Genomic DNA, 24,859 nt, shown 5'->3' with positions numbered 1-24,859 from the left:
GCAGTATTATAGTAGTTATATTCTTGTATATAGGAGGCAGTATTATAGTAGTGATATTCTTGTATATAGGAGGCAGTATTATAGTAGTTATATTCTTGTATGAAGGAGTAGTGCTATAGTAGTTATATTCTTGTACATAGGAGCAGTATTATAGTAGTTATATTCTTGTATATAGGAGCAGTATTATAGTAGTTATATTCTTGTATATAGGAGTAGTGATATAGTAGTTATATTCTTGTATATAGGAGGTAGTATCATAGTAGTTATATTCTTGTATATAGGAACAGTATTATAGTAGTTATATTCTTGTATATAGGAGCAGTATTATAGTAGTTATATTCTTGTATATAGGAGCAGTATTATAGTAGTTATATTCTTGTATATAGGGGGCAGTATTATAGTAGTTATATTCTTGTATATAGGAGCAGTAATATAGTAGTTATATTCTTGTATATAGGAGCAGTATTATAGTAATTATATTCTTGTACATAGGAGCAGTATTATAGTAGTTATATTCTTGTATATAGGAGCAGTATAATAGTAGTTACATTCTTGTATAAAGGAGCAGTATTATAGTAATTATATTCTTGTACATAGGAGCAGTATTATAGTAGTTATATTCTTGTACATAGGAGCAGTATTATAGTAGTTATATTCTTGTACATAGGAGACAGTATTATAGTAGTTATATTCTCGTATATAGGGGCAGTATTATAGTAGTTATATCCTTGTACATATGAAGCAGTATTAATGTGGTTATATTCACAGATGTCACTTAAATTTACTAATATTTCCTGATCTATCCTATTTTACTATGCTAGACAACCCCTTTAAGCAGCAGACTATATGCAGATCTGAATCCAGTTTAATACAATGGCTAATGTTCTCAATATCACCATGACATCTGTAACCTTTCTCACTATATAAATGTTTGTCATTGCAGCCCAACCATGTGCACGGGGAAATGTGCAAAGATTATTGGGAAAGCCTTATTCCCATTGGGTACCTGCGCTATCGTTGCAAATCTTCTCCTGTACTTCCCAAATGGTCAAATTCTAGAAGTGGAACAGATTACAGATTTTGTCTGGTTTTTCCATGGAATCGTTGGGGCTGGATTATTGGTGAGTGTATATGACATATTAATGGTATTAAAAAGTAGTATTGTACTATAGCGTCCATGTAACTCCTTACTCCCCACCACTGCTGTTCCAGTGCTCACCAGGTCCCTGCTGATCCCCACATCTTGGTCCCATTCTCAACACGCAGGAATGCCCGCTCAGCCAATCAGTGTGTGGCTCTGTGGGCATGTCAAGATGGGAAGCAGGAAGCGGCGATCAATAGGGAACGGCATCAGTGGTGATTTGGGCAAGTGAATAGAATTATTTGTATCAATAGATGACCCATTTAAGTTTCACACAAATTAGGACAAGAATAGACACAACTTTTTTTTTTTTTTTCATAGCGGGGGAAATATTCAAAAGAGCTTGTATTCTACACCACTGCCGTGCATGTCACTTTTTTAAACATTTGGCGTATTTACACCACCTCCAGCATGGTATAAATGGCAACAGTTTTATGTACCTAAAATTGGTGCATAAACCTTGATTATGTAGCAAAGTTTGCACCATATTTTAGGCCACAACCCTTTTTTACTAAAGCGTCAAGCATGGCACTAACATGGTGGAAATTAGGCGCAAAAGTGTTGAAAATGTGGCGCTGTTAACGCACGCCACTTTTATATACAATTTTTCACAATTTACACAACCAAAAAGGCGATTTCACATTAAAATATATCTCCCAGTGTGTTTTAGTATTGGCGTTTTTTATTTAGTGTTTTATCCCCCTGTGGTTTTTATTACAAGTCATGTGACTCTTTCATTGTACCTTCAGCTCCGGACATTAAAGTGTACCTGTCGTCAACAAAAACTTTTTATATTATGTAGATGATACCATTATATGTATATTTGTAATATACATTGGTTAAAAAAAATTGTAGATTTTTGTCCCTGCAGCTATTACCTGTGTGTCTCTATGAGGAGTCCGAATACAGGAAGTGACGGAGGACAAGCAGGGCTCTGTGCACTAAGATAAAGCAGGACAGTGTGCACTGAGGCTCTACAACATGCTCCTGGGTCATACATCGGGATGATTGACAAGCCAGGAGTCTGCACAGAGCCCTGCTTCTCCTGCCCTCACTTCCTGTATTTGGACTCCTCATAGAGACACACAGACAATAGCTGCAGGGACAGCATTTTTTTAACCAATGTATATTACAAATATACATAGAATGGTATCTACATTATATAAAAAAAAGTTTTTGGTGATGACAGATACACTTTAAAGGGGTTATCCAGGAATAGAAAAACAGCTTATTTCTTTTAAAATATGTTCCCTGTCTGTCTCCAGATTGGGTGTGGTCCTGCTGCTCAGTTCCATTGAAGCGAATGGAGCCAAGTTGTAATACCACACACAACCTGGAGACAGACGGGGAGCCATTTTTGAAACAAATTAGCTCTATTTTTCTATTCCTTGATAACCCCTTTAAGAAGTGTCCAGGACACTTGGCTGTAAAATAGGTTCAAAAATATTCTTGCAATACACAACATTGCATTTTCGTTTTTCTTGGTTCCTCAGAGATCTATCAGAGAAAAAAACACGAGTATTTTCTTCTATATAAAAATGTTAAAATTCTGCTATATAAACATCTTAGTCTTTCCAGTACTTATCAGCTGCTGCATGCTCCAAAGGAAGTTGTGTAGTTCTTTTCTGTCTGACCACTGTGTTCTCTGCTGACACCTCAGTTTGTGTCAGGAACTGTCCAGAGTAGGAGCAAATCCCCAGAGCAATCCTGGACAGTTCCTGACATGGACAGAGGTGGCAGCAAAGAGCACTGTGATCAGACTGGAAAGAAATACAACTTCCTATTGAGCATACAGCAGCTGATAAGTACTGGAAGGATTAAGATTTTTATATAAAAGTAATTTACAAATCTGTAGAACTTTTTGGCACCAGTTGATTTGAAAATACTTAAAGGCGTTATCCAGGAAAAAAACTTTTTTATAAATATCAACTGACTCCAGAAAGTTAAACAGATTTGTAAATTACTTCTATTAAAAATTCTTAATCATTTCAGTACTTATGAGCTTCTGAAGTTAAGGTTGTTCTTTTCTGTCTAAGTGCTCTCTGATGACACATGTCTCAGGAAACGCCCAGTTTAGAAGAGGTTTGCTATGGGCATTTGCTTCTAAACTGTGCGGTTCCCGAGACGTGTGTCATAAGAGAGCACTTAGACCGAATAGAACAACTCAACTTCAGAAGCTCATAAGTACTGAAAGGATTAGGGTTTTTTAATAGAAGTAATTTACAAATATATTTAACTTTCTGGAGCCAGTTGATATATATATATATATATATATATATATATATATATATATATATATATAAGTTTTTTCCTGGATAACCCCTTTAAGGTGTTTTAATACATGACAAAAGGAAACATCTTTGTGCAACATGGCTAGTTGTCTTATAGAAAAACTTAGTGCAATCGACAAAAAAGTATCATAAAACTGCAGCAATTTGCAATATAACATTCCCTATTTTTGCCGCCTGATAATTGGCCACATGACACATGGATGTTCTTGTTCGAATTGTGTAAAAGCACCATAAGGCTAGGTTCACACGTCCGTTTGCATCGACCCGTTAAGGGTTCAAACGGCTCTTTTTTTTTCTTTTTGGGGTCGGATGCAAACGGTTACTACCGGGTCATGATGGATCCCATTCACTTGCATGGGGTCCGTTGGTGACCCGGTAATTTTACAGGATTTTAGCAGAGAAAAAAATAGTGCTTGCACTATTTTTTTCTCCGCTAAACTCCCATCCTTCTGGCCCGGCTTGGCGAAGGAACTCGAATAGCGAAGTGCGACACCAATGTGAACGTGGCCCAAGATCTTAGTCTACAGTCATGTTTCTCTATTGTTCTGCAGGCTTTCCTACCAGCATTTATGATGCTTGGAGCAGGTGGAGATGGATGCTGTGCGAACAGATGCGGGGTAAGGAATAATAATTCAGTGGTCTCCAAACTGCGGACCTCCAGCTGTTGCAAAAATACAACTCCCAGCATGCCCGGACAGCCAATGGCTGTTCGGGCATGCTGGGAGTTGTAGTTTTGCAACAGCTGGAGGTCTGCTGTTTGGAGAGCACTGAACTTGTTACTGATGGACTGTTTGTTGCTGCGATTCTGTTTTTAAAGGAGAACTCCAGCCAAAATGAATTTAACCCTTATCCACAGGATAGTGGATAAATAGCTAATCATGGGTGGACCCCCCCTCGCAATCTCCAGAATGGGACCTGTTTGAGGAGGGTGTGTGGTTGACGGCACGCGCTCAATTCATTTCTATGGGAGCGCCAAAGAAACCAGAGTACAGCACTCGGTCATCTCCGGCACTTCCATAAAAATGAATGGAGCGCGTGCAGTCTTCCGGGGTCCCGTTCCAGAGATCGCTACCTGTTCCCTATCTTGTGGATAAGGGATAACTTAAAGGGGTACTCCGGTGGAAAACGTTTTTTTTTTTTTTTTTATCAACTGGTGCCAGAAAGTTAAACAGATTTGTAAATTACTTCTACTTAATAATCTTAATCCTTCCAGTACTTATTAGCTGCTGACTGCTACAGAGGGAATTATTTTCTTTTTGGAACACAGAGCTCTCTGCTGACATCACAAGCACAGTGCTCTCTGCTGACATCTCTGTCCATTGTAAGAACTGTCCAGAGTAGGAGAAAATCCCCATAGCAAACATATGCTGTTCTAGGCAGTACCTAAAATGGGCAGAGATGTCAGCAGAGAGCACTGTGCTCATGATGTCAGCAGAGAGCTCTGTGTTCCAAAAAAAAAGAATTTCCTCTGTAGTATTCAGCAGCTAATAAGTACTGGAAGGATTAAGATTTTTTTAAGAGAAGTAATTTACAAATCTGTTTAACTTTCTGGCACCAGTTTATAAAAAAAAATAAAAATAAAAATAAAAAAAGTTTTCCACTGGAGTCCCCCTTTAATTTGTAAATATGCAAAAAGTGAACCTCTAAGTAATAAAATATGCAATATGATATAATAGAAAATATAATCAAAATATATAATATGTTTATTAAAATGAAAAAGATAATAATAGCAATAAGAACACACAGTGGTAAATGCATGTTCTTATTGCTATTTTTATCTATTTAATTTTAATAAATATATGATATATTTACATTATATTTTCTATTATATCATACTACATATTTTATTACTTAGAGTTTTTTGTTTTTTTTTGCATATTTAGGAATTCTCATTCTCCTTTGGCTATTGGTTTAGCTGGACCTCAGTAATAAGATAGGTGAAGTGAGCTGCACCCCTAGTTTTAGAATTTCTCTTTATAAGTTAATTTTGGCTGGAGTTCTCCCTTAATATGTTGGGGCTCGTTCTAGTCCTCTTGATACCTGCCACAAGAAAGTAAGACAACCAACATCAAATCCACTCACTCAGCCAGCAGCATGAGGAGGAGGTTTGTTACAGTGTGTCACCCAAGTAGTAAGAAGATTACATGAGGAGAAGATTTGTTACAGTGTGTCACCCCAGTAGTAAGGAGATTACATGAGGAGGAGGTTTGTTACAGTGTGTAACCCCAGTAGTAAGGAGATTACATGAGGAGGAGGTTTGTTACAGTGTGTCACCCCAGCAGTAAGGAGATTATATGAGGAGGAGGTTTGTTACAGTGTGTCACCCCAGTAGTAAGGTGATTACATGAGGAGGAGGTTTGTTACAGTGTGTCACCCCAGTAGTAAGGTGATTACATGAGGAGGAGGTTTGGTACAGTGTGACACCCCAGTAGTAAGGAGATTATATGAGGAGGAGGTTTGTTACAGTGTGTCACCCCAGTAGTAAGGAGATTACATGAGGAGGAGGTTTGTTACAGTGTGTAACCCCAGTAGTAAGGAGATTACATGAGGAGGAGGTTTGGTACAGTGTGTCACCCCAGTAGTAAGGAGATTATATGAGGAGGAGGTTTGTTACAGTGTGTCACCCCAGTAGTAAGGTGATTACATGAGGAGGAGGTTTGTTACAGTGTGTCACCCCAGTAGTAAGGTGATTACATGAGGAGGAGGTTTGTTACAGTGTGTCACCCCAGTAGTAAGGAGATTACATGAGGAGAAGGTTTGTTATAGTGTGTCACCCCAGTAGTAAGGAGATTACATGGGGAGGAGGTTTGTTACAGTGTGTCACCCCAGTAGTAAGCTAATTACAAGAGGAGTGGGCTTGTTACAGTGTATCATCCCAGTAGTAGGGTGGGGCGTGTTAAAGGGCAGGCCAATGGGTGGAGTCAAGGGGGTGGCAAAATTAGCTTATGCCTGGGGTGGTGAAAAACCTTGCACCAACCCTGATTGTGGAGCTGCCAATAAAAATGGAACAGCACTAATAGTAAGAAAAGTATTCTGTAGACCAGAGGTCCCCCACCCAGTCCGCAGGACCCACTGTCAGTCCAGGATTTGAGTTCTCCCATGTTCTATCCCAATGGTGTAACTGGAAGGACCTGGAATGTTGCTGAGCCTTGAGGACTGGATTGGGGACCACTGTTTTAGAGTATCTATTAGGCCCATTTAACTTATGCAGCTCTGCATGTCCTGGATGTGTCTATCCAGATGCATCACCCACATTCACAAAAAGTGCTAGGAGTGAGTATTGATAACCCCTTCCACTCCAAAGCAGGGCAGACAACAAGATGCCGCCCACATCCCGGGGTAATGAAGAAAACTGTGTCCCTGTAGCAGAATGTTACCCTATGCACAGGGACACACTTTTCTGCTTTACAGCCGGCTCCCTCTCACTCCCTAATCCTAACCCAAATCACTAATCCTAACCCCTATCCCTAATCCTAACCCCAAACCTCTAATCCTAACCACTATCCCTAATCCTAACCCCTATCCCTAACCCCTATCCCTAACCCCTATCCCTAACCTCTAATCCTAACCTCTAACCCTAACCCCTATCCCTAAACCTAACCTCTAATCCTAACCCCTATCCTTAATCCAAACCCTAACCCATACCCCAAATCTTAACCCCTAATCCTAACCCTTACAACAAATCCTAACCCTAACCCCGTGATTCCCAACAAGTGTGCCTCCATCTGTTGCAAAACTACAACTCCCAGAATGCCCGGACACCCAAAGGCTGTGCAGGCATGCTGGGAGTTGTAGTTTTGCAACAACTGGAGGCACCCTGGTTGGGAAACACTGCCCTTACCCCAAACCCTAATCCTAACCCTTACCCCTAATCATAAACCTAACCCCTAATCGTAACCCTAATCGTAACCCTAATCCTAACCTCTAATCCTAACTCCTAATCCTAACCCCTAATCCTAATCCTAAACCCTAATCCCAACCCCCTAACCCTAATCCTAACCCTAATCCTAACCTCTAACCCTAATCCTAACCTCTAACCCCAATCCTAACCCCTAACCCTAATCCTAACCTCTAACCCCAATCCTAACTCCTAACCCTAATCCAAACCTCTAACCCTAACCCCTAACCCTAATCCTAACCTCTAACCCTAACCCTAATCCTAACCCTAATCCTAACCTCTAACCCTAATCCTAACCTCTAACCCTAATCCTAACCCCTAACCCTAATCCTAACCTCTAACCCTAATCCTAACCCCTAACCCTAATCCTAACCTCTAACCCTAATCCTAACCCTAATCCTAACCCCTAACCCTAATCCTAACCCCTAACCCTAATCCTAACCCCCAACCCTAATCCTAACCTCTAACCCCAATCCTAACCTCTAACCCTATTCCTAATCCTTAATCCTTACTCCTATCCCTAATCCTAACCTCTAACCCTAATCCTAACCCCTAACCCTAATCCTAACCTCTAACCCTAATCCTAACCTCTAACCCTAATCCTAACCCTAATCCTAACCTCTAACCCTAATCCTAACCCCTAACCCTAATCCTAACCTCTAACCCTAATCCTAACCCCCAACCCTAATCCTAACCTCTAACCCCAATCCTAACCTCTAACCCTATTCCTAATCCTTAATCCTTACTCCTATCCCTAATCTTAACCTCTAACCCTAATCCTAACCCCTAACAGCAATCAGCTCTGGGAAGGGCTGAGAGCGCTGAGCTCAGGTCACATTCGGCTACGGGTCACAGTTTTTTTCACTTCACCGGCACTAGAGTAACAATATCTAGGTATTCATTGGCTTGTCAACTATTAGATTCCCAAGGTCTGGTATTGTCCAGGGAAACCCTACTGTGAATTCTTGAGGTAAATCCAGTTTATTATATGATGCCCATGAGCATATTTATCACAATGGTCTACCTGGCCCCCCAATGTTGGGACCAAGGCTTGACATGGCTGCCACCCAAGTCAATGCCTCATTAATCATGGATCACTGTCCCAGGAATAGTATGAGGCCATTCCTGGCAAGACTACAACGTGCAAGACCCCTACCAAGGATTATGAGCATGTTTCTAATGTCTTTATGAGAATCATTCATAACGGTATTTGTGGGTCACCATTCACTAGATGTTGCTGACTGTCATCCTGTCTGCACTGGGCACCATCGGAGGAGCGTACTGCGTGGTCATCTCTGCCATGGGTTTGGTTCGTGGACCTCTGTGTGACACAGGAGATGGCGAATACATCTACCCCTTCCGGAATGATACAGAAGAGTAAGTCCCCTTTTCCTTACAGTAGCTGGAGGTTACATAAACTGTACACGCACCTATATATGGGTTTCCAGAAACAGTTGTTACAGGAAGTGGCAGCCATCTTTTCATAAAGTAATTCACACACATGATGAAATTAGGCTACATAGGCTACATCCACTGTGGCCTCGATCACCCAACGTCAACCCAGCCAAGTTCTTAAACTCTAGTTCTTAAAATTCCAAGCAGAGGCGTAACTGCATTCTCCTGGGTCCTTGTACAAAATCAGTAACAGGAGCCCTACTGACCATTAGCCGTTTATAGGACTGGTTTCTTTTTATGAGGCGGAAGGGTCTTTGGGGCCCCTCAGGCATCAGGGTCTGGGTGCAACTTAGTGTATGATCAGGGCCGGTTCTGCCCATAGGCAAAATAGGCAGCTGCCTAGAGCGCTCTCTTGGTGGGGGTGCCACTCTGCCGCCACAAAAAAGTTAGACAGCCACTATGTGAACCACTTGCTCAACCAGCTCAGCCAGTAGCACCATAACCCCCCTCTGATGTGTGTCACTCCAGTAGTAAGGAGATTACATGAGGAGGAGGTTTGGTACAGTGTGTCACTCCAGTAGTAAAGAGATTACATGATGAGGAGGTTTGTTACAGTGTGTCACCCCAGTAGTAAGGAGATTACATGATGAGGAGGTTTGTTACAGTGTGTCACCCCAGTAGTAAGGTGATTACATGAGGAGGAGGTTTGTTACAGTGTGTCACCCCAGTAGTAAGGAGATTACATGAGGAGGGGGTTTGTTGCAGTGTGTCATCCCAGTAGTAAGGTGATTACATGAGGAGGAGGTTTGTTACAGTGTGTCACCCCAGTAGTAAGGTGATTACATGAGGAGGAGGTTTGTTACAGTTTGTCATCCCGGTAGTAAGGTGATTACATGAGGAGGAGGTTTGTTACAGTGTGTCACCCCAGTAGTAAGGTAATTACATGAGGAGGAGGTTTGTTACAGTGTGTCACCCCAGTAGTAAGGTGATTACATGGGGAGGAGGTTTGTTACAGTGTGTCACCCCAGTAATTACATGGGTGGAGTCAGGGGGCGCAAAAATTTGCTTTTGCCTAGGTATCAAAAATCCTTGCACCAGCCCTGAGTGTATGGTGAGCAGTGGTTGTCTGGTGAGTACTCTCAGCTTTGTCATTTAGGTCCTGTTCATTTATGTGGAATATCCAGCCAGATGTCCGTGGCAGGCACTGACTCATCAGTCGGTGCTAGGACCGCTCGGAAATGTACCCTCTCTATAGACAGCAATGCAAATGCTTCAAAAGGTGCCAAACAGGGGCATTTCTAGGTCTCTAAAAGACCCAGAGCTAGAGCCCATAGCCCAGCCATGCCCCCTAACCACACTCTCTTAAAGCAGCGGTGGCAATAAAAAAAAAAAAAAAAAAAAAACAGCAGTAGCCAGAGACCCATGGCTATGGGCCTGAGACCCGGAGCTAGAGCCCTGTTAGCCCTCCCCTAGCAACACCCTTGGTGCCAAATCTCATTTTAACACAGTGATACATTGGCAATTCACCTGTGAGACCTAGCTTATGACTGGACCTCACAAGCTTCTGTTCTCACCAGAAAAGAGGCCATCAGCTGGCTTCCTGTTGCCATGGCTTCCATGGGGACCCAACGATCACGTTACTGGGTCGATGATGGGAGGGACAAGGTTAATAATGCAGATGGGGTCAATACTGCCAAGAACAGCGCAATCTGATTTGACAGCCAGGTCACTCGGCTGATCTCCTGCGTCGCTTTCAGCAGCACGGGGAATATGCAGGACGAATTGGTAGGTCTCATCGCAGGAACGTACCTGCTGAAAGGACAAATAATAAATCTCCCCCAAAAGTGTCTTCCTGCTGTGACCCTTAACAATTAGCTGTGATCTGGAGGGAGACTTGGCAGTAAGTCTTTCATTTTCCTACAGCGCCCCCACAGGTGAAATGATGTATTACACATTGCCTATTCAAATCAATGAGTAATGCAGTACAGGACAGGTCCTTCAGAGAGAGCTAGAGACGGTCTTTGTAACAATTCCCTTCCTTGGCCAAGAGAGGGCGATGCAGAACAACATATCCTTCTCTATAACCCCCAAAATCCCAAAATTGGGTATACAATGAATAAGCGACAACAAGCAATAAAGGGCGAATTTATATTACAAAGAATTAATATTTTATATTACACAACTAACAGTTTAGAGTTTTCCTCTAAGTCTGTGGTCTCCAAACTGTGAACCTACTGCTGTTGCAAAACTACAACTCCCAGCATGGCCGGACAGCCAACGGCTGTCCGGGCATGCTGGGAGTTGTAGTTTTGCAACAGCTGGAGGTTCACAGTTTGGTGACCACTTTTCTAGGCTTTATGTGTTATATATTTATAGTATTTGCTCTCTGCCACCAGATGGCGCTGCTTTACTGTTTCATATGTAGCTGCCTGATAATTGGCTCCTCCGTGTAGTGATTCCGCTATATGACCTATGTATTCTATACGCGCCATTTCTCTGACTGCAGGGAGAATTACCTCTTTCACCACGAGACCTGGAGCACGTGTAAAGCACCTGAGAATGTGGTGCTGTGGAACGTCGTCTTATTCTCCATCCTCCTGGCAATCGGCGCCATCGAAGCGGTCCTGTGCCTTATTCAGGTCATCAATGGTGCCATCGGGGTGATCTGTGGCACGTGCCTGAAGAAAAGAAGAGTCAGCGTAAGTCGACTTCCAGGAGATTTAGTTCTGAAATCACTCATACCAATACCGTCATCACCCCCTGTATAACACACATGCCCAATAATCACTGTCCCACCTGACATATACCTTTACCGTCATCACCCACATTACCAAACAGTTAATAGATCTATATATCATACATACCCATATGATCAATGGGGGGGATTTATCAAAATCTGTGCAGAGGAAAAGTTGCTGAGTTGCCCATAGCAACCAATCAGATCAATACTTTCATTTTTAACAAGGCCTCTGCAAAATGAAAGAAGCGATCTGATTGGTTGCTATGGGCAACTGGGCAACTTTTCCTCTGCACAGGTTTTGATAAATCTCCCCCAATATCTGCACTACCTTCCTCTATGGGACGGAAGTAACTCAGCGGTGCGTCCTCTTCTTCCGCCCCCACCAACATCACCTTCTTCACCTCCCCCTCTATTTCACAAGCGCCTCGGGTAAAAAAACATTTCACTGGTAAAGTCCCGTACACTTTCTGGCACAAATTTTATTCACATCGGCATGCGATTTTCTGACAATACGGGACACAGTTCAGACTGGGGGAGGACTTGTAGCATAAGGCGCACACCAGTATCCTGTTCGTGACGCCAAAAGTTGTGGTATGGGGTGTGCTGTAAAGGGCAGATGGAATTACCCTAGGGGCAGATGGCATTAACCCCTTGTATTTGTGATGCCAGGGCGTGGTTTATCCTCAATACCACCCGAAGGTATAACGCTGGATCCTGGGCTAGGCACGGGGGCAATAATAACTCTGACGCCAAGTTACGGACAACGGTAGCTTTACTGATATTAGACAGGTGGAAAAGTCTATACAGTTCAGCCAGGGCCCAAGGAGGTGACCAGTGACTCAGAGACCATAAGGGCTTGCTGGGGCTTTTAGTAGATGAGGTCAATTTAATGCAGGCCACATTGACTTGACAAATAATGACTGTGACTGACTTGTGACTGACAATGCTGTGACTGTGACTTACTTGCAGGTTTGTATCTGGTGGCTGCAGACAGGACTTGAGGCCTCCTATGACTCTGGACACACACTTAGGCTCGACTAGACTGGACCTCAGCAAAGAGTAAGAGAGAGCATAGGCTCCACCCAGGGCTTATATGGGGGAGGCTCTGGTGGGGTCCCATTGGTCACCCCTAGGTCACCTGGTCACTGATACCTCCTGGGTAACAATCACATGATAACTCACATGACAACTGAAGATCACATGGGAACATTTCTTAAAGGAATAACACTTCTTTACACACTTTACACCATAAAAAATGGCAAAACACATGTATATGAGGGGACGGGTGTAAGGGGGCCCAGGGGACACTGCAGGGAGGCTGCCTGACAGGGCAGCAAGGGTTTGGGGTAACACCTCCCGCACTGGGCCACCACAACAGTCTTTTCTTCACCTCCCCCTCTATTTCACAAGAAAATTAAATGAGATCTCAAAATTCAATACATACCTCATGCCCCGGGTAGATCAACTTATTGAGAGGCTTGAGAGGGCAAGGTAAATCACAACACTTGACCTTACAAAGGGTTATTGGCAGATACCGTTATCTGAGGAGGCTAAAGAGAAGACGGCATTCTCCACTCCAGAAGGCCTGTTTCAGTATGTTGTGATGCCATTTGGGTTACATGGGGCCCCTGCTACATTTTAGAGGCTGATGGATCTAATCTTGAGACCACATCGTGATTATGCTGCTGCTTACCTGGACGATGTGGTCATGTTTTCATCTGACTGGAAAAGTCACCTCTGTAAGGTAACGGGCTGTGTTAGACGCCATCAGTGATGAAGGCTTAACCATAGACCCTGAGAAATGTGCAGTGGGTCCAGAGGAAGCAAAATACCTTGGTTATATTATTGGTAGAGGGCTGGTTAAACCCAAGATCAATAAGATTGAAGCAATATGGAACTGGCCCAGGCATTCAACAAAGAAACAGGTGAGGGCCTTCCTTGGCATAACCGGGTAATACCATCGGTTTGTGCCCAACTTTGCCTCAATTGCTTCACCATTGACAGACTTAACAAAGGACGGTAAGTCAGTAATGGTGAAGTGGACCCCAGAGGCAGAAAAGGCTTTTCAGAGCATAAAGTCTGCCCTTCGTGAACAGCCAGTGCTTGTTTCCCCAGATTCCAGTAAACAGTTTCTGGTCCATACGGATGCGTCTGATACAGGTTTGGGAGCCGTCCGGTCACAAGTGGGAAATGGGGAAGAACACCCAGTAATGTCCCTGAGTAGGAAACTGACCCCAGCAGAGAAAAATTCTGCCATAGTGGAAAGAGAGTGTCTTGTCATCAAGTGGGCATTGGAGTCCCTGAAATATTATCTGCTGGGTAGAGAATTTGTGTTGGTGACAGACCATGCTCCTCTGGCCTGGATGAAACAAAATAGAGAAATCCAAGCGTGACCAGATGGTTTCTTTCCTTACAAAATTTCTGTTTTAAAATGGAACATAGACCTGGAAAATTACAAGGGAATGCGGATGCATTGTCCTGTATGTTCACTATAAATCCCCAGACCCTCTGAAGAAGAGGGGGGGGGGGGGGGGGGTAAAGTGTACGGGAAAGCAGTGGATGGGGTGTATATTTCGCCTGCTTTTCTCAGCCAGGCACGATAAAGGAAATCCAGAAGGTTACATGCTGCTTTAGCAGAACATAGTCTGCTACGGCTCTTTTGTTTAAACTTCATGTGCTGGATTTCCTGGACTGGAGGACAGATTGGATGTGGGAGTGCTCCAGTCCACACCCCTACTCCACTATGGGTTTCCCTATTTCAAGGTGTCCTCAGGTGAGGTGAGGTTGGTTGCTGCTGAATACTGGAGAGACAGAGGAGAAACAGACACAAACAGGACGGCAGCTGAAACCCACCAGGTCTGACCTTTATTCTATGGACACTTTGTGAGTTTGCATGGGGGGGACATTAGGCCCATAGTAGGATAGTGAGGTATCCTGATGGTTAGTTAGCGCCGGATAGGCTTAGGTTTTGTTGTTTTGTTTGCACTGTGCTTTGTGCTGAAAATCATTCAAATAAACTTCCTCTTGGATGTTTGAAACCTACTGCCTGTGTGAATACTGTCATTGCCGACCCCACCATGTGAGCTGTTCCCTACAATACATATCTATACTATCACTACCTGTATACATCACAAATATCTATACTAACTCTCTACATCACACATATCTATACTTTCTCTCTACATCACACATATCTATACTATTACCTCTATACATCATACATAAACAAAGATAAGTTGGCCAGCACATACTGATACCAAACTACTGCATGGACCTGGCATACAGGTGCACGCTGCTAGGCTGAATATACACAAATGGGAGAATACAGCAGCACACTGTTAGCACAAAGATACAGATGAAACAGGAAATGCTATATTGCTACAATGCAAAAAATGAAGAAATTTAGGAACTTTGCTCACCATTTGGCCAAATCATTTGGACCATCCCACCACGTTTGTTTGTGTTATACATGTGGGGGAGTGGCTACCTCCATGTTGGCTCCTACACCTCACCCATCTTACAAGGTGCTGGATGTTCCAGACCTTACAAGCCTGATAACTGATTGCACAGAGGCATATTCACAGTGTCCGTCCCAATGAGGTCACCTTATCGTGGTGGGATGGACCAAACTATTTGGCCAAATGGTGAACAAAGTACCTACATTTTTTTCATTTTTTGCATTGTAGCAATATAGCATTTCATGTTTCATCTGTATATTTGTGCTAGTAGTGTGCTGCTGTATTCTCCTGTCTGTCTACATCCCACATATCTATACTATCGTTACCTCTATACATCACACATATCTATACTATCACTGCCTCTATACATCACACATATCTATACTATTACTACCTCTATATATCAAACATATGTATACCTACACTACCTCTATACATCACACATATTTATATTATCATTAGCCTCATACCTTACAGTCATCTATACGTTCTCTTATGTTTCAGGCTACTGCAGCGTGAATATGAAGATACACCGGAAGCAGCAATAAAAACGGGAGATGTGCAGACCCAGAAAAACTCCAGTCACTAATGAAGAGAACATGGTAGAAATGTAGCAGAGCTGGATCAGTGAATGCAGTAGAGAAGCTGTTGTCATATAGGTAATCTCATTGTGATATCATGATGTGTTACCTGTGGTTATCCTGCAGGTATGTACTGACTTATCACCAAAGGGATTGTGTCCGGTCTTATGTAAATAAAGTGATACATTTATGATGAATAACCATTCTGAACTCCAGTTTTCATTACTCCAATTTCTCTTTTTGCTGTCAATGGACTGAAAGATTCTTGTTGTCTACACTGTGTCAGTCTAAGCTAGTGTTTCCCAAGCAGTGTGCCTTCAGCTGGTGCAAAACTACAACTCCCAGCATGATTTCTAGCTTACAGGTTCTAAAGTCCAATTTACAGACACTGCTGTACAGGGATCCTCACAGGTACTAACCTGTGGTGTAATGCAATATGAAGACTCCACTTTACTCTAATTTTTTGTGGCAATCTTTGGCACGACACTCAGAGAAGTGTATCCAGGATAGTCCTCCCTGACTTGGCAGGTTGGCACTGGTCTGACCAGAAGCCAACATAAAATCCAGTGAAATTCAGAAAGGCCCTTGTTCAGAGCTATCCTTTCTTGAAACTATTCTCCCCTTTTGCCTTTTGGAGGCTAAGACTGAAGACAGAGGGGAAAAATATCAAAATCTGTGTAGAGAAAGTTGTGCAGTTGCCCATAGCAACCAATTAGGACCTTATTTCCTTTTTAAAAAGAACTCAGATTTTATTTTTTTAAAGCAATTTGATTGGTTGCTTTGGGCAACTGCACCATACTTCCTCTGCACAGGTTTTGATAAAACTTACCCCCCCCCCCCCCCGTATCCTTGCAGTGAGACTGAACCTAGGAACAGCAACTCTTTAGCAGATGACTTGTGGCCAATAGGAAGAGGTATGCCTGACATTAGGATTATCTAGGCTCACTAAACTTTGGTCTTCTTAGAAATAGAAGGGCTGAGGGTCCAAGGCAAAGTCCTAATTGAACTAACTTAAACAAGGTTAGGTCCATCTCTTTACCTCAGGAGAGGAGAGCAGACTTGGGACTATTGGGACTAGCTCCTCCAGCAATTGGCCAGGAGTCTACATGTGACCAAATCAATCATTCAGCTGTACATAAAATACATGGTAATGTAAAACCATTAACCCTCTGCACACTGTAAACCTCAGTGTATGTTTTAAACTTGTGGCGAAAGACAGAAAATATGCATACAATGCAAAAATACACTTTGAATGACTATACAATACTTAAAGTGGTATTCCCGGATTTATTTTATTTTACTATGCTACAGGGGCTGTAAAGTTAGTGTAGTTCATAATATAGAGTTTGTACCTGTGTTTGATGGTGGTCTCGCAATTCTTCTGTGATTTTTGGCCCAACGTTTATTTTTAACAGCATACAAAATTTCGTCTCAGGTTTTCCCAGGTTGCAGTGTGCCCCGAGACATTACCTCAGTAGTCAAGTGTTCATAGGGAGCCTGTCTTTGCTTCAATGGGTGGAGCGATTGCTGGGAGGGAGGGAGATCATTCTGCATGGAATTGTAGGTTTGCAACAGCTGGAGTCACCCTGGTTAGAAAACACTGGTCAAAGGGAGCACAACTATGCTGCAATGGGTGGGGTGACCGATGTGTGGGAGGAAGAAAAAGGTCCTCATACGCACAAACAAGGAATTATGGGACTTGTAGGAAATAGCCAGTTCACAAAAAGATAGCCACAGCATTATGGTGTACTCAGAACATAGCCTTTTAACTCCAAGTCTCTAAGCAATAGAAATGCACCTACGGCACTGCGGCAATATAGGAAAACCGATCCCCGGGCTAAAGTGGTTCTTGCAAATAGATAGTGGCGGTGCTCTGGCTATAAGTAATATGTAGCAGTGAAATTCATATGAAGAAAAGAAAAGCCGGGCACTCACCATAGTCCATCTTCTTGCTTTTATTGCAGCATAAACATACTCATAAGTAAACAAAGGGAGAGGGAGGGAGCGGGGGGTACAAAGGCAACAAGCTCCGTTTCGCACTTAGCAAGTCCTTCTTCCGGCCATATGGAATTTCACTTTTTAACTCCAAGACAAGCTCAGATCCTTCCTAAGCATGTCCATTACTATCTGGCAGGTAAGTACTAAAATCTTGGTGGATAACCCCTTTAAAGACACCTTATACATCCAGTAAACCTTCTATTGTCTCAGCCACCCGACTACACTCTGATCGGTAGCAGATGGAGGTGCTGTACTGGGCCACCACACATGCAAGTATGTTGTATACTGCCCCCTCAAAGCATCAGGTTTAACCATATGTTTGAATAACAACTTTATATATTAAGTTGGAATTTGCGGATATATACCTACCCCGAACATATATCGCAAGCTCCAATTGTAATGGTTTCTTGTTGCTTCCTGTTCCAATATGGTTTCTACTCCATAGCAATAAATACATTTCCTTGACAAAAGTGTCAAGATGTTTCCTACCTTCATACTAGTAAGGCTGGTTTTACACAAGCATTTTTGCGCTATATTAGGGTCCCCAGACCTGGTCCCACTACAGTTCTACAGACCTGAACCGACAGCATCATAGTAATCTACTATAGTTAGTCAACGCAGCCATCCATCCCCTATCATGCCCATTCATTGTCTGCATTTCTCACACATTTTATCTATAGAATTCTGTATTTGGGCTGGTCTAGGTCTACACATTGTCCTATGGACGCATGATGGTCACAGTATTGTCATATGACCTCAAAGGGGAAAACCTGGCAGTTCTTCTAAATGTGATTATTTTTCCCCCCAAGGAAACATTGAGGGTGTCCAACATAGACTGGTTCATATATACAACCTTGTTTGTGTATAGAACAAGTGGTTAGCTGACAATCATTGACTATCTATGGACAATTGTTCTTAAATCTGTCACAGTAAACAGCTGTTCTCTGAAGACATTGACCCGTTCCAGGGACATTGGCCCAAATATACTAAGATTGTTACGTTTTCATGTTCAGAAAATTCGGAATATGCTAAAAAAAGAAGAAGAAAAAAAAGAAAGCAAACAAAAAAGACTACAAAAAGTGTTGACTTTCTGTTAAGTAAATCTGGGCCATTGTCATTGCTTATCTCCTGTATCTGTGGACAATTGTTCTTATATCTGTTACACTAAACAACATCATTGTCTTCCTATCTGTTATCTTCTATGTCTAAGATGAGAAGCTGTAATAATGATGTCAGTCCAGATAGAACGTGTTCCCTGTAGGTTATCTACTCTATTCCCATCTGATGGGATTGTTCTAATGTAGATGACATCTGTCCAAAGACATTAGATTTTATTTTGGTAACTAACAAGTGTTTGGCCAAAAGCTATCTCCCTGGCTTCCTTATAAATGGAGTGTACATGGTTCTTTCAGTAGGAATAAGAGATATCGGTAGCAGACACGTTTGGCATCCATAATCCTACACAGAAACAAGGGATCGGGCCTGATGAAATCCAAGAAATCGTTATGTCATGTGACTGCAGACGCTAAGAAGTAAGGGACACATGATGGGTACACCGCAGGCCGGCAGGGTCTTTCCATAAGGGAGGACATAGCAGACCAAGTTGGCCTTGCAGAGACACATATACACAGTCACTTTGCAGGGACTCAAGACTTTTAGGGCACATTCACATGTTGGAATTTCAGAGCGGATACCAGTGGAAAAATTCTACGCAGAAATTCTCATCCAAGCAGCCTCCTATTGTTATCAGTGGAATTCTGCGGCACCCTGCACATGGCAGACTTTGTGCGGATAGAAAATTCTACCACTTAAAGGCGTACTCCACTGACCAGCGTTCAGAACTAAATGTTCCGAACGCTGTTTATGCGCTGCGGGGGTCAGCCACGCCCCCCGTGACATCATGGCCATGCCTCTCAATGCAAGTCTATGGAAGGGGGCTGACGGCTGTCAGCCCCCTCCCATAGACTTGCATTGAGGGGGCGTGGCCGACCCCCGCAGCGCAAAAACAGCGTTCGGAACATTTAGCTACGAACGCTGGCCAGTGGACTACCCCTTTAAATCCAAATTCATGTTCATTCTCTCATTGGACTCCGCTCAGACATGCATTGCTGTCAATGGAGACGGTGCATGTCGGAGCAGCCCTAACATCTGCCACACACGGAATGTCCACCCGGCGCCGTCACTATTGACAACAATGCAGTCTGCACAGAATTCTGCCAAACATGTTCATTCTTTTAGTAGTTCTGGAACCTTGAACTTCTGTAAATTCCTCAGTGTGAAGGAGTCATACAGCAGACACACAAACTTTACCTGCCGGGAATGGCAGGTTAGAGTAGACGCTGAATCCAACACATTTTGCAGCTCTCAGCTGCTTCGTCATGTATCATGGCCTGAGGAAGCAACTGTGAGCTGCAAAACACCTTGCATTCTGGTTAAAAAAAAAAAAGTGTTTCGATCTACTTACCAACCTTCTTCAGCGCCTACTCCGTCCTGCTATTCCTGGGAGGAAAAGTTTGTGTCTGCTAACCTGAGAGCAGGACGGCGGCAGAAGGACGATCATTCTTTTCCTTATAACTTTCTAGTGTTATGTGGGTAATACTGCATTAAAAAGCGCTCTTCTTCTCTTCTATATGTTATACAGCAAGGCCATTGTCCCTGAGCAGGATAATCCTTATAAAGTTTCTGCATCCAAGCATGAAGAAGAAGTGCTCCTTCAACCACCTTCAACCCCCCCATGATCTCCTGTAGGGGGCCCCATCTACTTACCAGTCCTCTACATGCTCCGGCCTCACCTTCCGGGGTGTGCACAAGTAGCGGCCTGTTCAGCCAGTCATTTTCCGCAGTTGTCTACAACTGTTCAGTTCCCTGGAGGGCCCTTTTTTTTATATTTTCATTTTCTTTTAATACAAAACATAGAATTCACAAAGCACAACATTCATTAAAGGGGTATTCCAGGAAAAAAGTTTTTTTTATATATATCAACTGGCTCCAGAAAGTTAAACAGATTTGTAAATTACTTCTATTAAAAATCTTGATCCTTTCAGTACTTATGAGCTTCTGAATTTAAGGTTGTTCTTTTCTGTCTAAATCCTCTCTGGAATCCCCCTTTAAGTACAAAATGCAGACAAAACCAGCAAACATATCGTATCAACATCCTAAACCCCCCCCCCCCCTTCCCCAACCGCCCTTACCAGGCCAAAAAAAAACAAACTGAATTTTATTTTTTTACAAAAATATTACTCCCCCCCCCCCCCCCCCCCCCAAACCTCCCACATTCTCGGCACTTGTCTTTGATAACATTTTTATTTATTTTTTAATGAAAAATGCACATGCTAAATAAGAAAAAGAAAGGTTGTTACTAAAAATAATACTGTCATTTACAATACGTCAGGATTATTTTATGTCGCTAAAATATGCTATGAAAAATGCAGTGTGAACATACCCTTAGGAAAACATGGCCCTTTTTTATTATAGCAGTTTTCTGACCCTTTGTTTTTTTTGTTAAATGCTGCAATCACATGTTTAGTAGTGAAATGTAAAATGCACAACAAACTATGAGGGAGGGGAGGTGAAGTTATAATTTGCAAACCTTTTATCAAGCCTTCCCCTTCTACTTCATGACCCGTTTAATTTGCACAAATTGTATCACATGGTCGATATATGATGATTTTTTTTTTTAGTTTTTCTATAGGCTTCTCCATACCAGGGGTCGGCAACCGGAGCCGCATGCGGCTCTTTTACTCCTTTGCTGCGGCTCCGCGAGACTGTCCCGGGTCCCGGTCACCCTCATTCCGGGACAATGCAGTGTCCCGGAATGATCTGAGCCCATGAGCCGCCGTCACGGTGTTGTCGGTTTACTTACTTGCCCTGGTGCCATCGGAGTTGAGTCTCTTCTTCTGGGGCCACACGGATCCTCACTGTCATGTGACAATGAAACGTCACATGACAGTGACGTCGCCGGCCTGCGCCTCAGTCGAGGAGCACCGCCGGGAGAGGAAGACGCCACGCGGGGAGCTGGTGAGCATGTAAAGTACATTACTCATTTGACAGCGGGGCGTTAACCCCTCACCCCGCGGCAGCGTTAATGCTGCCGCGGGGTGAGGGGTTAATGCTACCGTTGCCATGGGGTGAGGGGTAACTTAACCTTTCACCCCATGGCAGCATTATCGCTGCCGCGGGGTGAGAGGTTAACGCTACCGCTGCCATGGGGTGAGGGGTAACTTAACCCCTCACCCCATGGCAGCGGCACCGTTATCGCTGCCGTGGAGTGAGAGGTTAACGCTCACCGCTTAAGTTACCCCTCACCCCATGGCAGCGGTAGCGTTAACCCCTCACCCCGCTGCAGCATTAACCCCCCTCTCCCCAGTGCATTAACCCCCCTCTCCCCAGCCCACCCCAAAAAAAGCCCACCCCAGGCCTGGGCCCAAAAAAAGCCCACCCCAGGCCTGGGCCCAAAAAAAGCCCACCCCAGGCCTGGGCCCCAAAAAAAGCCCACCCCAGGCCTGGGCCCCCAAAAAAGCCCACCCCAGGCCTGGACCCAAAAAAAGCCCACCCCAGGCCTGGCCCCAAAAAAAAGCCCACCCCAGGCCTGGCCCCCAAAAAAAGCCCACCCCAGCAAAAATATATTTTACATTGTTAAGTGAAAGTCCTTTTTTTCTTCAGATTGACAGCTGACTGCACGATCCTATATATATAGCATTAAGGTAAGAAACAATATATGCAGTGTTATATTTGTTTTAAATGTCGCAATGGTTTTGCGGCTCCCAATTTTTTTTTTCTTCGGAAACGGGTCCAAGTGGCTCTTTTTGTCTTAAAGGTTGCAGACTCCTGCCATAGACCATATAAAGAAAGCTGCAAAATATTTTGACATTTTTTTACAAGCCAAACAAATCAGTGCATAAAACAAAAAGTGTGAAGGCGGCCAAAGGGCTAAATGATCTGTAAACAATTTCTTTTAAGGAGGTGTAACAGACCAAGATGTTAGATAAGGAGGAGGATGAGCCACATGTCTGGTCACAAGACACTTCTCCATAAAATCTTCCTGTCCTTCTATTCCCGGCTCCTGATTTGCGATGGCTCTGAACATCCCAGCTCTGCTGTCGATTCTTCTCTTCTATGCCCTGACCCTGGGGATTGGAGTATGGGCTTCAAGAAAATCTAAGAAGTTGCAGAAAAATGGGAATCGTATGGAAGTTGCCATTGTCGGAGGAAGGAAGGTCAATATGGTCGTTGGGTTATTTACTACTACAGGTATGTCTATGGGCCATGGGATCAGCAGCTAACTGCTTAGATAAAGTCTTCTTAAAGGGGTACTCTGCCAAAAAGCATTTTATCCCCTATCTGCATAGGGGATAAGATGTCTGATCGCTGGGTTCCTTCCACTGGGGACCCCCGCAACACTAGTGATCCATGCACGGAGTGTACTCAGCTCCGTGCCGGATGACTGGCTACTACGTACCTGTCACACCCCCTCCCATAGACATGAATGGAGGGGGAGTGGTGTAATGTCACGAACACGGGAGCTTCAAGCTTCCCTGTTCCAGACGCAGCCACTGCCTGCCTGCCTTGGATAGGGGATGAGATGTTTTTCGGTGGAGTACCCCTTTAATCTAGTCAGGTTGCCAATGTCTAAGCCTAGAACCCTAGAACCTACCTTCGTACTAGATTGAAAAAATGCCACCTAGCTTTTCCTATCATAGTGTGAAAGAGAACAAGTCTCACCACATTCCAGTTGGCAGGTCTTGTGGAGAACACTGATCCATGCCAGCTCTGCCATTCCAGGGTGGCATAGAATGCTCTGAGAACCTGCATACACACCCCACTCTGCAGGCAGAATTCATCCTATGGCTAGGTTTCCACACAGGTTTTTTCTGGCATTTTTTGGAAAACTGTCACTGCAGTTTTTGAGCCAAAGCCAGAAGTGTATTCAAAAGGAATGGCAAATATAGAGGAAGAACTTTTATACATTTTCTTCCTACTGGATCCACTGACTTTGGCCACAAAAAACATGTGTGGAAACCTAGCCTTAGGTTGACATGATTGGTCATATATACTACTTCCATTTAAAAGAATTAGTATGGAAAGATTTTGGGGTGTGACCTTTATAAAAAAAAAAAAAAAAAAATTACAACAGGATATATGTTAACCCCTTGGGGACAGAGCCCATTATGACCCCAAGAACGGGAGCATTTTTTTCAAATCTGACCTCTATCACTTTATGCATTAATAACTCTGGGATGCTTTTACTAATAAATTTGATTCCGAGATTGTTTTGTTGTGACCTGTTCTACTTCATGTTAGTGGTAAAAAATTTTCGATACTACATCATTTCTACTTCATCATTTGAAAATTTAGCATTTTTCTAACTTTGAAGCCCTCTGCTTGTAAGAAAAAGGGACATGTCAAATAAATTACATATTGATTCACATATACAATATGTTATCTTTATGTTTGCATCATAAAGTTGACATGTTTTTACTTGGGCTTCAAAGTATAGCAGCAGTTTTCCAATTTTTCACGTATATTTCAAAATCAGAATTTTTCAGGGACCAGTTCAGTTTAGAAGTGAATTTGAGGGTCTTTATGTGAAATCCCCTATGATGGACCCCATTATGAAAACTGCACCCGTCAAAGTATTTAAAATGACATTCAGAAAGTTTTTTTTTAACCCTTTAGGTGTTTCACAGGGAAAGCAGAAAAATGGAGGAGAAAAATCAAAATCTCCATTTTTTTACACTAACATGTTATTGTAGCCCCATTGTTTTCATTTTTACAAGGGGTAAAAGGTAAAAATACCACCCATAATTTGTAATTTATTTTCTCTCGAGTAAGGAAATACCTCATATGTGTATGTCAAGTGTTCTGTGGGTGCACTAGCGGGCTCAGAAGGGAAGGAGCGACAATGGCATTTTGGAGAGCGAGTTTTGCTGAAATGGTTTTTGGGGGCATGTTGCATTTAGGAAGCCCCCATGATGTCAGAACAGTAAAAAAAAAAAAAAACACATGGCATACTATTTTGGAAAGTACAACCCTCAAGGAACATAACAAGGGGTAAATTGAGTTGTTATACCCCACAGGTGATTGAGAACTTCCGTTAAAGTGGAACGTGAAAATGAAAAATGAGATTTTTAACACTAAGATGCTGGTGTTACCCCAAACTTTTCATTTTCACAAGGAGAAAATGCCCCCCAAAATTTGTAACCCCATTTCTCTCGAGTAAGGAAATACCTCATATGTGGATGTAAAGGGATCTACGGGTGCACTAGAGGGCTCAGAAGGGAAGGAGCGACATTTGGCTTTTGAAGAGCGAATTTTGCTGAAATGGTTTTTGGGGGCATGTCGCATTTAGAAAGCCCCT

At 43.0% G+C, this 24,859-nt stretch overlaps 2 protein-coding genes and 1 long non-coding RNA gene across 8 annotated transcripts in view; 2 read left to right on the top strand and 1 right to left on the bottom strand.

Moving 5' to 3' along the window:
• The window catches only part of LOC130358343 (transmembrane 4 L6 family member 1-like), a 74,707-nt gene extending 59,013 nt beyond the window's left edge, over nt 1-15,694 (top strand). For all 4 annotated transcript variants that reach the window (XM_056561483.1, XM_056561482.1, XM_056561484.1 and 1 more), the window contains exons 2-6: nt 944-1,121; nt 3,984-4,049; nt 8,562-8,707; nt 11,232-11,424; nt 15,428-15,694. In XM_056561483.1, the coding sequence (XP_056417458.1) occupies nt 951-1,121; nt 3,984-4,049; nt 8,562-8,707; nt 11,232-11,424; nt 15,428-15,442 (591 nt within the window). In that variant the 5' untranslated portion in view covers nt 944-950 and the 3' untranslated portion in view covers nt 15,443-15,694. The remainder of the gene's footprint in view (nt 1-943; nt 1,122-3,983; nt 4,050-8,561; nt 8,708-11,231; nt 11,425-15,427) is intronic.
• Nucleotides 8,569-12,518, bottom strand: LOC130358344 (uncharacterized). 3 transcript variants are annotated; one of them, XR_008889480.1, is made up of 4 exons: nt 12,429-12,518; nt 11,242-11,403; nt 10,300-10,537; nt 8,569-8,760 (listed from the first exon to the last, which is right to left on the bottom strand). It is a non-coding gene; the product is annotated as an uncharacterized LOC130358344 (long non-coding RNA). The 3 variants fall into 3 exon arrangements; XR_008889479.1 differs by lacking the exon at nt 12,429-12,518 and adding an exon at nt 11,590-11,717; XR_008889481.1 differs by lacking the exon at nt 12,429-12,518 and adding an exon at nt 11,590-11,717 and having other exon boundaries at nt 10,300-10,534.
• A 6,876-nt stretch (nt 15,695-22,570) lies between the features above and the next one.
• LOC130357599 (high-affinity choline transporter 1-like) overlaps nt 22,571-24,859 on the top strand; it is a 76,535-nt gene continuing 74,246 nt past the window's right edge. The window contains exon 1 of the mRNA XM_056560318.1: nt 22,571-22,752. Coding sequence (XP_056416293.1) covers nt 22,575-22,752 — 178 coding nt within the window. The 5' untranslated portion in view covers nt 22,571-22,574. The remainder of the gene's footprint in view (nt 22,753-24,859) is intronic.

The sequence above is a fragment of the Hyla sarda genome, chromosome 2 (genome assembly GCF_029499605.1).
Source record: "Hyla sarda isolate aHylSar1 chromosome 2, aHylSar1.hap1, whole genome shotgun sequence".
Classification (NCBI taxonomy): Eukaryota; Metazoa; Chordata; class Amphibia; order Anura; family Hylidae; genus Hyla; species Hyla sarda.
This window is presented reverse-complemented; position numbering and strand designations above follow the sequence as displayed.